Source organism: Acyrthosiphon pisum, chromosome A1 (genome assembly GCF_005508785.2).
Source record: "Acyrthosiphon pisum isolate AL4f chromosome A1, pea_aphid_22Mar2018_4r6ur, whole genome shotgun sequence".
NCBI lineage: Eukaryota > Metazoa > Arthropoda > Insecta > Hemiptera > Aphididae > Acyrthosiphon > Acyrthosiphon pisum.
Genome location: NC_042494.1, coordinates 158,029,795 through 158,043,339, shown reverse-complemented (window position 1 = coordinate 158,043,339; position 13,545 = coordinate 158,029,795). Strand labels below are relative to the sequence as shown.

General features: G+C 27.3%; 1 protein-coding gene across 2 annotated transcripts in view; it reads right to left on the bottom strand.

The window, feature by feature from the left end:
• Positions 1 to 7,452, bottom strand: part of LOC100163250 (major facilitator superfamily domain-containing protein 12) — a 36,045-nt gene extending 28,593 nt beyond the window's left edge. The window contains exons 1-2 of one of the 2 annotated variants that reach the window (XM_029488674.1): positions 6,968 to 7,452; positions 5,817 to 6,005 (exon numbers count right to left, since the gene is read on the bottom strand). In XM_029488674.1, coding sequence (XP_029344534.1) covers positions 5,817 to 5,856 — 40 coding nt within the window. In that variant the 5' untranslated portion in view covers positions 5,857 to 6,005; positions 6,968 to 7,452. The remainder of the gene's footprint in view (positions 1 to 5,816; positions 6,006 to 6,967) is intronic. The other variant, XM_008180084.3, reaches the window with a different exon arrangement.
• Between the last annotated feature and the right edge of the window lie 6,093 nt (positions 7,453 to 13,545).

Here is a 13,545-nt window from a genome sequence, read left to right as displayed (position 1 = left end):
GAGATAAGGGAGGAAATCTTTAATATTAAGATATCGTAAAAAACCAACGAGAGGGCACAGATAATGTTGTTACCTAAAAGTTTGATAATAGGTCAATTCACTCTAAAATCAAAAATGACAGCACCCTATTGAAACTAGCGAACGAAAATTTGCTATAACGTACGTATGTAAGACGGAGACAACACATGCGGGTGCGACGTCCTCTTATGCGTATGACCTTCTCGTCAAAAGTGGTGGTCGTGACTCGTAGAAGTGGCGGCTGTATACAAGGCAGATTTGGGGTCTCATAACAGAATTTTATATACAGGTCGATTCATATCTTTCCTGTGGACTTCAATGAGTTTTGTCTTTTCCATAAAGAGACGTGTGATTTTAGTTTAATGTTTTAATTAAAAGAGTACTATGTAGTATGTACTTTACGTTCAGCAAACTGACACCTTATCATGTTTGAAATGCTAATTATCTGATTAATTGTGTCGCCATCGCTACGTTCGTATTGTTTGCTATAAGTATTTGATATTATATTATAATATATTTTACAGGGTAATTTCATTTTTTGAATTTAGGATTAAGGAGTATGTCTACAATAATTATACAACTAACCAAACATAACTTAACCTAACCTAATCAACGCTATTATTAAATTATATTAATCATATGTTTTTGTATTAAAATGATTTTCTTCGAGTAAAGTGCTTGACAATTTGTTGACAAGTTATGTTTTTTTTTATTTTTTGGTCTAAATACCAGCTATAGTAAAGCGTATAATAACAAAAAATTAGTTACATTATAATATGTTTATATAAGTACCTAATGTATAACTTATTTTTGAGACATTATACGATGTTTACCTATATAATATATATGTTATATAGCCTTATATACCTATTCTTGGATACGAAAATAATAATATCGAACAGCTTGTAATGATTTCGAGGATTGAAATATGATTATAAAAATTACATTTTAACATTAACCCTGTGTACATCTATGTAATTTCAACTATGTATCTCCACTCTCCATGATGATGCTACCGCCTTCAATTTAATTTAAAATCTATAATGAACGGTGTTTCAACAAGAGTGGGCGTCTATTATGAACAATACGTAATAGTGTAATACTATAATAATAAATTTCACAACAGGGTAAACATATATTATGTTTAATAGTCTACACATTCTTAATCCCTACGCGAAACCTGCAATTTCCAAAAACTGGAATTTCATGAGTATTGTGCAACACTGTTGACAACGCAAGACACCTGTTTAACATTCCTTAGGTAGTTATAATATATACCCACGTAACGATACGCACATACATCACAAAGGTTATAGCTATACTGCTATAGGTTATACGCTTTTACATGGAATAATACGGTATTTTTTATAGATTTTTTATGCTAGGCATGCCAGTTATTTTGTAATTTCTCCAAATTATATTAACGTACTGTACGCCGTGAACGTTTACAATACTGGAAATGATATTCTGATGTATTTTAGGCATACTGCCGTCTGCCCGTCGTACAATTTCTCAAATCTAATAAATTAAATGCTATCTATTATGCATTAAAACATCTATAGAATATTAGAATATTTAGAATTGATGAATGTGATACACACGCTCCTATATAGGTATTACATTTTCTATCTAATAATTATTTGTTGTTTATTCTAATATTATATTATATTCGATTATATTTGTCCTAACCTACCCAATAACTAAAGTGTTATAAAATACAAATTTACAACGTTATATCCAGAGACGTATTCAGAAATTTGATGCCCGGGTGCCAAGTTTTTTCCACCCCCCCCCCCCCCCTCAACACAAAATTTTTTTTTACTTTTTCAACCTACCGAGCGCGTTGGAGCTTACTTTCCGGTGACAACCCGTTATCGTTATCCTTTTTAGAACAAAAGTTAGAAAAAAAAAGCAGATTTTAAACATTAAACATTATGTTATCTTTATAAATTAATCACATTTAAATATTTAATATAAAATAGGTTTAGTTATTATCAACAATAATTACAAAACAATAAATATTTAAAATTCACATATTTTTTTTTCAAGCTTAAAAGGAACTAACCTCATTGATTATATCATCATAGTCTAAACCTTTTGTAATATCTGATTCGATGTTTAATATGGCAATACTGTTTAGTCGTTCATCAGTCATCCTAGACCGCAAATAACTTTTAATTCGTTTTAGTGCACTAAACGATCGCTCTGAAGAGCAGTTAGACACAGGACAACATAGATACATTCTTAGAGCAATATTTACGTACGGGTATATGTCTTCAAATCCTTCGTTTTTAAGTGTTACACACATATCTATAATTGATTTAGGTAATTATTCCTTAGGTAAGGTAAGTAAATAGCTACGAAAGTGTATACATTCGTTTGAAAAAGTAATACGCAAATATTAATAAATTAATCCCTAAAATTGCGTATTTAATTTTACATTCTTACCTTTGTTAGTGGACGTTTTTATTATAAAATATAACGAATAACGAGTGGATGTTGACCGTGGACGTGTGGTACATAGGTACATTTGTAATATCGACAATGTCGTATAAAAATTCAAAATTAATTGTTTTAATGTTTTCTATACTTTGATAAGTCACTAATAAGTGATAACTGTATAAACAGTGTTGCCATATTATTGATAAAAGTTATTATTTTTTAATTATCATATTATTGATTAAAAAAAAACTAATTTATATTATTTTTCATTTTCATTTTCATTAACAGAAGATGGGTTATGTAAAAATCTAATGCCGCCCCTATAAAATGCCGCCCGGGGCGATCGCCTCCTCTAGCCCCCCCCTAAATACGTCACTGGTTATATCTATTATAGATCATTATTAAAAATATATTGTCAATAAGTAAACACTACATTTATAGCTGTGAAAATAAAAAATGTAATGTTATTTATGTTTCTAATGCTCATTTTGAATATCATTACTATTAGTGCGTAGTACCATTATTAACAGATTTATTACTGATTATACTCGATTTAACTGTACTTTTAACTTGTACAATATTATAATGGCTGATATTATATAGATATAGGCTAAAAAAGTAAAAACTACGTGTAAAAATCGTGATGAAAATTAATTTTTTAACAAAACAAAATATTTAAAAATTGTATAGGTTTTTCTTGTAATTTTCACTACAAAATATATTTATGTGCCAGCGTTTATAAGTATCGAAATAAATGTATATTTGGCCTGAGACCATCGTTATTATGTGTTATTACAGTCGTTAACCCTGTAGTATATATATATTTTTTTTACACATTGATAATAAACGATAAACCACCATTAATATAATATGTATTACCTATGTAGTATATTATGTACATAATAAAGTAACAAAAACAAAAAGTAATAATAATAAATTTCTAATTATAAGTATTGCGTATTGTTGGAGTATTATTATGTGAAGTTTATCGGAGCGTATAATAAAATATTTTATGAACTTTGATCCTTTTAATTTTTTGACAATTAATTATAATATAGTAATATAGTATGCAACATAATATCATAATCTGAGCATAGTAAAAGTAAACCTGCACTTAATGAGCATGATAATCTATAATAATAATATATTACCATATTGGTACAGTTTACTGAACGTTAAAAGGAATACAACCGCGTTTAACAATCATTTTTCTATCGATTGATAGGTATTTTAAAATTTGATAATTTTTGTTCAGCGAGTATAGTATTTTATTTTCTACACCTTTGCCCACTCATCGACACTCGATATAAGTAGGTATGACGTTATATGAAAGGTTTTCTAAAAGCACACATTCTATAGGTATAGTTCGATAAAAAAAAATAATATTTATATATATATGTGTGTGTGTGAATAATAACCAAACCGGCAGAGGAATCAGGAATTGAATATTGAACCCTAGACACAGACACACTGCACATTATAATGGTACCGGCGCAAACTATGCGTGTAGTATCTATATGGCTATTATACTGCACCTACCGACTACCGTATATAATATTATATATGAATGCAATACATGACCGATCGCGACAGTGATAGATCGAAATTTTACAAAATATAGGTCAACTGTTCCTGTACGTGTCTAAAACCCCAACGTTCTCGGTAGATAACACTTGTTTCTAATCGAAATTATAATTTCATTCAAAAACTGAAATTGAATTTTCTGCCACAAATATTTCCACCTATATGTGAGCTATGTCTTACGTACAAATTTACTATTTAAATCTATGTAGTATATTATTTTATTGTTAGTTTTAAATTTCCATGATATCATGGCATATAGGTAGTAAATAAGCGTACGTATTTACGTGAGACATTAGCACACAATGACATTTTAAATCAGTGCTGTGTTGTATTTTGTAATATAGGTATAGGTAGGTAGGTACCAACTTACAGAATATTATGAAGAAAAAAATATATAACCTTTTACGTGTAAGTACTGGGTTAGGGTTTTTATTTAATAACAAAGTCTACAAAATTAATTTAATTAAAAAAAATATACAACGATAGCGGACGCACGCAGAAATTGTTTTCCCAATAATTTTTTCCACATATGTTTATATACACTCACTTGTTTAAACATACATTCCTACATAATATTATAAAATATTTAGTTATACATACAATAAAACGGTTAAATGCTAGATTATAAGATACTAAGAAAATGCCTATTGTCAGCGTCTTTAACATATCAACGTTATTTAAAATACCAATTGATTATATTATATAGGGTATAAATGTATAATATAAAGACGAGCGTCGTAAATAATATTAACTGTAATTGGATAAATTAAACATTTTTTTTTTTTTTAGGCTATTCAATCAAAAGCCTATTGAAACGTCTACAAACCTAATATAGTAATATGTACATACGAATCAAAACGAGTATATTTTAAAATATATGATTGTATGAATCCATAATAGTCGGCGGTTACATAAATTATATCGTAGGACACTCGACGAATATTAAACTTTTTATAAACATTATTTGTTTTCAAATTAACATAATATAATAACACTATAATATTACATATAATAACGTTTATATAATTGTGTTATTATTAAATGTGATTAAAGTAATATTAATCGGTAAGATACTTTATAAATTTCGATTTTCCAATAACACAGAACAATATTAAATATTATAATATTATCTACGTATAGTGGGTAAATCACCAGTGCACATATATTATTATTATTATTATTATGCAATTGAATTACATATTATTATTAATCTAATATAATATTATGTTCGTATTCTCTAAAGCTTGTCACTCGCGTCCTGCGTCAAGGGGTTTAGTATCACTATATTCATTGTCTCCTGGTTCTCTTCGATGCATATATTATAATCAGTTCAATAGTTCATTAGGCTTTTGAGTCGTAACAATCAACTTAAAATACCTACTGCAGCGTTTCGTGTGCTGCAGTGTGTACCTGTACCTGTACCTATACATTTTAACGACGCGAGTATTTGGTATACAGAGGGAGTTTTGTTTTTTGTTTTATCTCGTTCAATAGAACGATTATCATGATAAAGTAAACCAATGTTGCACCAAAATATTTTCGTAACTTGAGAACGAGAATAACTTTTGTTTTTTAAACTAATGTCGATCGTACCTATATGATGAGTACCTACACGTTCTATATAATGTTATATTGTGACGTACATTCCAATGTGTATTCTTATTAATAACACTTGTCTGTCGACGAACGTATTATTATTTTATGAAACGAGTAAAACACTTATTTACATATACGCATTCATATATTATTATATTTATATAAGAGCAACATACATGTAACGATTGGAACGCTGTTGTCTGTACGAGTCGCCATTTTTTTGTCAGCAATATGTGTACCTATATTTCGTAGATGGATGATGGAAATGATAATTCCGTAAAATCATTTTCGTTAATATTTGTCATGTTTCGATTGTTTTTAACGAAACACATCCTATATGGCTGACAGCTGTATAATCTTGTCAACTAAAATATTGCGATAGACGAGTGAATGAATGATCTCATTTTTAATGACGACCGTAAATTATAAACAAAAAAATTAAATAAATCGTGTGTTAGCCGTTTTAATCATCGTTTTCTATCAAAAAAATACATCGAGATTCGAATGACAATAATAACGCTGCACATAAATTAAATTAAAATTAGTCAACTAATCACTATATATATAGAGAGATATCACATATAAATGCATATATTTGAGAAATCGAAATAAATATACAAGCCAAAATCTAACCTCAGTTACAGTTATTAGTTAACAGAAATTGCATAACTATATGAATACATTGCGGTTAAAGGACAAAAATCTTGTTAGTTGAAATTGTCAAATATTAATTATGTAGGTACCTAGACATTCCTGCTACCTATAAATTATAATTATATTAATTAACAAAAAGTTATTACCCAATTGAATGAGAGAAAGAAAATAATATTATAAAATCAAAAAATATATTGTTTTGATAATAAAAAAATGATGTTATACAGTTCGACAAGACTTGACGATATAGAAACGATTATGGACGATTAAAACGAATAAAATAATATTATGTACTTACATCATGCAGTTATTTTGTGGAAATGAACGACAAGGTTTTTTTTACCAATATATTATAATTATATATGTGTATAAAGTAGTTACATCAATTATCATTAGTATCTTTGTACTATAACCTACAGAGGCTGTATTTTATTTAAATATTGATTATTTGCATGGCCTTAATGAGATATTTAAACGAAAAAACACATTATATAATATTATTCTGCCATACAATAAAAAAATAAATCGTTTGAGTGAATTTTTCTCATCAAATAATTTTTACCCTGCTGAATTATACATAATACATAAAACATGTCAACCACACAGAATAAAATGAAACGAGGTGTAAATGATGACGATAAATTACGTTTATGTATATATTATATTATAGTACCTGGTAGTGGTGGTACTTGGTTAAGTTGCACGGCACGTTTTTGGTCATCTCCTTTTTTTGGATCCGTTTGATTATTCGTAGACATTTTATGTGTGTATATAGTTATTATTAAGTAATGACCGAAATCGGATTAATGAACGAAAAAGACAATTGACTATTTTTTATTTATTATTTATATATTCTATACAATATAATATTATAATAAAATAATCGGACGCGAATACAAAAAAAAAAACACTCGCGTGTCTCTCGAAAACCGCTTAGGTACCTACGTTTACTATATATGATACGATATTGAATTGTATAACAGTCTCGCGCGCGAGACGACCGAATGACACCTCCAGAGGAAAATTACAAACGGATATATAGCGGAATAAATTACTGTTCATCAACGCGAGTTAAACGAGTAGCCGACCAGTAGCGACCAACCAGCGATCACAGACATTTGGCGACCACTTATCTCGGTGCCGCGCAGTGCACGAGTAAATATAATATATTGTATATACATATTATTATTATTATTATTATTATTATTATTATAACGAACTCCCCCGGCAGTGATTACACGAACTATAGTACATAATAGTGTATAGTATATTACACTTAATCAGTTTATCGAGTGCGTAATGAAACAATAGTACACACTTGTTGGGTTCGTTAATACAAAAACTGCGAGTAAAACGTCTGCGCGCAATGTGTGTTTGAACAATCCTACTCAAAGGCATACTCGAACCTGTACTACGTACGACGTATACAAAATGTCCTTGCTTTAAATATTATATATATACGTATATTTGTAAATCGTTCATATAATTTTTTTATACAAGATTGCGTTTTGTAACTATAGGTACTTGGCGGATCTTCGTTTTAATTTCGATCGATGACGCTCCGCCGCAGTACATAGGCGACCCTTCATTTCAACCAAAATCGTATCATTCCCTTTTCGGCTTAATTAAAAAAGTCTAATATTTACTTGACGTTATATACGCATACAGAAAAGTATTTAAAATATAAGTCGTACACTTGTACCTATACAAATTATGTTATATAAAAAGCGGGTAAGTGGGTAACGCTCTGCTGTATATAACTATATTAGGTGTCTAGAGTATCCCTGTAACGGATGTGTCAAATTTGAATTCAATGATATAAAATCATTGTATACGAAAAACGATTCTGAGCGAAGACGATCTGACAGCCTATAATATTACTAAGTATGTTTGATGATATAATTGTGATTAAAGTAATTTATTTTTCTATTAGGCATTATAATAGTACAACAGTAGGTTAAATTCATAACCAAAAAAATTATATTTGAAAAAGTTATTGTGTGTATAAAATATAACACTTACCTAAAAGTTTCATATATCCACGAATAATATTTTTAAATTACAACAAAATAACTAAAATCGTTATTCTTGGTTTTAAATTTTAATATGTATAATTTCGTCCAAATTTAAATTTAAAATGTCTGTAAAATATAACTGTGTTTATAGTTACACTAAGAAATAAAATCAATTTTTTCAAAAACTGCTTTTGCGTAAAAATCTCAGTTTTTCCTTAATTTTTTGTTTGTTTTTTCCTGACGCCATTGAAACTAATGCGATTTTTTTACTTTTGATATCCAAAAAAAAATCGAAGCATTTTTATTGTTCCAAAAAGTGTTATCAGGCACAAATAAAAAAAAATAAGAAAATACACATCATTGTAAAATCAATACATTCATGGCTCTGTTGAGAATCCAAAAATAAAAAGCGGTTAAGTGGATGTCACTCTGCTGTACAGTAGGTTAAAAGTGCGTCACCGTAATGGATGGTATGTTAAATTTGAATTCAATGATATAATACGGTAGCCGGTAAATTGAATTAATATTATTAATATATTATCATACTTCAATATTTGGATTTGTATTTAATATTATACTTGAGAAATTCCAAGTAGCCCGCGTGAATAATATTTTTAAATTACAACAAATAACTAAAATCGTTATTCATGGTTACTTATAATAAGTAATTTCGCCCGAATATGAACATAAAATAACTAAAAAAAACTGTGTTTTCATATTTTTTTGTTTACAGAATAACCTATTTACATAGAATCGTGTTTTAAATTTTTAATCCTAATAGTTATAACTTATAAAAGTTGAACATTTTATAAATTTTTATCTACAGAATAATTTTTCAATTTGATAAATGTTGTCAAAAATTAAACTTTAAATGCTTATAAAAAAAAAAATGTTGACTATATGTATTTTTAATATTTTTCAACTGCCATATTGTAACAATATATCAGGAGCCTTTAGTATTAAATTTTCAGGCTTTTTGACCCAACAAATAAATTTTTATTGACATTTATAGAAAAAAAAACTAAAAAAATTGGAAACTGAAAATGTCCTTAAACAGCTCAAAACAAGTCAAAATATTTTGAAAGTTCAAAATAAGTTAAAAGTTCCAATCGAAAAGATACTGCTGAAAAAAAATCGGAGCAGTTGTACTGCCCCAAACGGTGAACAGACACAAAAAAAACATACCTACATCATTGTAAAATCAATACATTCATCGCTCCGCTCAGAATCTAAAATATAGGTACATACACATATAATTGTTTCAATAATTATTTATAATATGTATCGGTATTCGGTGGTCATCTTAAAAATAATGTTAATACATATAATTATGTTTTTAAAACTTTTATACTATATATTATATAAAACATACAGTAAATATTGAAATATTGAACTGTTTGGTTTAGTTTATTATATATATTATATTTGTTTAATAAATTCCAACATTGTAACAGCAAGTACGCTACAATATCTGCAAAAGTGCGAATTGACGAATTGGCGCGAGTATACATCATGGTTAAAACTGATATTACAATAACTGATGCAGAATACTCAAGACTTGAATAATTAACTCCGCCGCCCAACCATTATCATCTGTAGAGTGTCACAAACATCAACACACCCTAATTAACAACATAAACCGTATACTGGCTTTATCCTAAACGCCAAGAAAATATTTTTTAATAATTTGGACTTTTCAAATAAGATATTGAAATGTCTTATTTGTAATCTATTTCTATGTTTATGTCCAAAATAAGTGAACTTGTAAGAAACTGTCGCTCTTAGGTAGGTACCTACAGTCAATAAAAGACGGAAATACCATGCAATAGGGCTCTAGTGAGCTAATCTGTGTGCGTTCCTGCTTGAGGTCTAAATTTACTGATTACTTTGTAGTAACATTTGCATTTCTGACAACACCAAGCTCTTCCCAGATAAAAATCAACACACAACCGAGTATAACATTAACACCAAGTATACCAACATATGATTGTGGAATTAACTACAGATTTCTAGCTGTGCAGATAGTCTATAATTTGTTCATACTTCAAAACATTGCATTAAAACCAAAACCAGAATATAAATTTAAGAGTTTAGGTGCATTACAAATATATGAATTGTTTATCAACTTAAATGTTACATATATCGCATGTGGATTTTAATCGTTTATTGCTAATATATTTATTTACACGCCCATGTGTATTTATTATAATCGGTATAGTTTCTAATGAATTTATAAACATATTTCTGATTAGTCATTTTAAAAGCGATAAAAAACTATATAATATATTATATAAGTAAGTATTGTAAATGCAATTTAATTTGTATTTCCTAGTATACCTATGATATACCCAACAGTGTTTTTTATATGATTAAATACTTGAAGAAAATGATAACATAAATTATTATCATTTAGATAATACTAAATAATAATAGCTTTCAGACATCATAATCTGCTAAACTAATTATATTGGTTTTGACAAGTCTCTCAAATGAAAAAATAATAAATTGTGCATAGGTATTATAAATCTTAAAATTGTTAAGGTAAATAAAATAGATATTATTGTATATACATAAATATTATTGATATTATTATTATTTCCAACATTTATTTTTTGATTAAATTGTCGTTTCAACAAATTTAAATTTAATAGAAAAAAGGTGGGTAAGTGGATGTCGCTCTGCTGTACAGTAGATTACAAGTGGGTCACTGTATAAAGGATAGTATTAAATTTGAATTTTATAATATAATATCATTGTATAATAAAAACGATTCTGAGCGGAGACGGTATGTCAGTCTAGGTATAAGACATAATATTATATATGGTATTAAAAAAAAATTGACTTATAATAGGTACCTATAATAAATTCGAAATTAATCATATCACAATATCTATTAGGTAGGTACTTATAACGCGTTATATACATCAACAACAAACCGTGATACTATCATAGATATATAATAATATACTTTAGAAGTTTCAAGTACCCACAAATAATATTATTTCACAACAAAATAACTAAAATAGTTATTCTAGGTTTTTAATATGTAATTTCGTCCAAATTTGAACATAAAATGACTATAAAAATAAATTGTGCTTATGTATTTTTAGATTTTTTGGTAACAGAATTAATTACTTACGTGGAATCTTGTTCTAAATTTTCAATTCTCGGATAAAAAGTTGAACATTTTATAAATTTTCAACTACAAAATAATTATTCAAATTCGATCTATAAATGCTTATAAAAAAAAAATTGTGCCTATGTATTTTTAAAATTTTTCAACTGTTATTGTAAAAATATATGAGGAGCCTTGTATTCAATTTTTACACTTTTGGCCCAACAAATAAAATTTTATTGATATTTATAGAAAAAAAAAATTAAAAAAATTGAAAAATGACAATGTCCGTAAGCAGCTCAAAAAGAGTCAAGTTATTTTCAAATTTTTATCGTGTATAGAAAATTCTAATATAAACATTCAGTGAAATTTTCAAGTATTTACAGTCATTCGTTTTTTAATTACAATAAAATAAGAAAATCATTACATGAGAAATCGAGTGAATATCAAATGTTGTAAAAATATGAATTTCAAACGCTCATAAAAATTTAATTTGACTTTCTTATAGACATTTTATTTTTGATAAAGGTAGACAATATTATGAGGAATAATGTATTACACTTTAAAATCTTAGTTCTAAAAAGAAAAATTTTTACGAATTATTAACTCAAAATAATTTGCTAATTTTCGTGATTTTTACATATTTTATCAATTTTTGAACTTTAAATGCTAATAAAAAAAAACTGTGACTAACGATTTTTAATATTTTTCAAATGTCATTGTAACAATATAGTAGAGCCTTGTATTAAATTTTCAAGTATTTTTACTCAACAAATAAAGTTTTATTGACATTCATAGAAAAAAAACTAATTAAATTGGAAACTGAATTGTCCGTAACAGCCCAAAACAAATCAAAATATTTTTAAAAATTTATCATGTATAGAAAATGGAAATATAAACAACCAGTGAAAATTTCATGTATCTACAGTCATTCGTTTTAAAGTTACACCAAAAACCAAAATCAAATTTCTCGAAAACAGATTTTGCGTAAAAATTTCCGTTTTTCCTTAATTTTTCTTTTGTTTTTCACGGCGCTTTTGAAAACTATTGGGAATTTTTCACTTTTGACCCCCCAAAGTACCAACTAGATTCACTTTCCTATCAGAAAAGGTACTGTTGAAGAAAATCCAAGCACTTTTACTGTCCTAAAAGGTGATGACAGACACAAAAAAAAATAAATAAATAAAAAAAAAACACACATCATTGTAAAATCAATACATTCATCGTTCCACTCAGAATCTAAAATGTTATAAGTATATCAGTTTTAAACAAAATATTTTTATTAATACAAACTATAATATTATTATTTGTATAAAAATATATAATAGGTATTAATTGATATATTCAATTAGATATTAATTCTACGGTTTTTCAAAGTTGCTCACAACGTTGTTATTTTGTACATATCTAATTGATCAACCACATCTTTTTTCACGCTTAAAATCATAAGTGAATCCAATCTATCATCACCTATAGATGATCTTAAATTATTTTTTATTAGTCGGAGTTTGCTAAATGATCTTTCATTCGTTGTGACACTTACTGGTGCAGTCAAGATCAATTTGCAGATTTTATTATATAATGTATAATTTATCTTAGGAAAATTATAATTATCATAATTAGTAGGAAGATACAAATATAAACAATTGTAAAAATATATTAATCATAGTACATAGGTATCTCATAAAATAATTTGTGATAATTTTACAGCTAAGAATTTCATACCTACTGATAAATTTTTAAATACCTTTGGTGGAAGATTTGTTCAAATTAATATATTTTGTAAAACAACTTTTGTCCAGTGGTCTCTGAGTATTTTGAATTTAATAAATGAGAACATAAAAAAATTAATTAGGTACCTTAGTACCTACCTATATCTACTTACATAAATATTAATACAATATACTAATTGTTAATAACATAATACTGATAATTAGTATTATTTATTTTAAGTACCAATATTTTTACTCACTAGTTTTGAATTTGATTTAGAAGCTTCGAATGGCTTTTTAGGAGCACCAAAATGTTTAGTCCCGACTTTTTTACCATTATGTATATTTTTTTTATGTTTTTGTTTGTAATCATTGTCAAATGTTTTGCCACATTCCAAGCACTCTAATT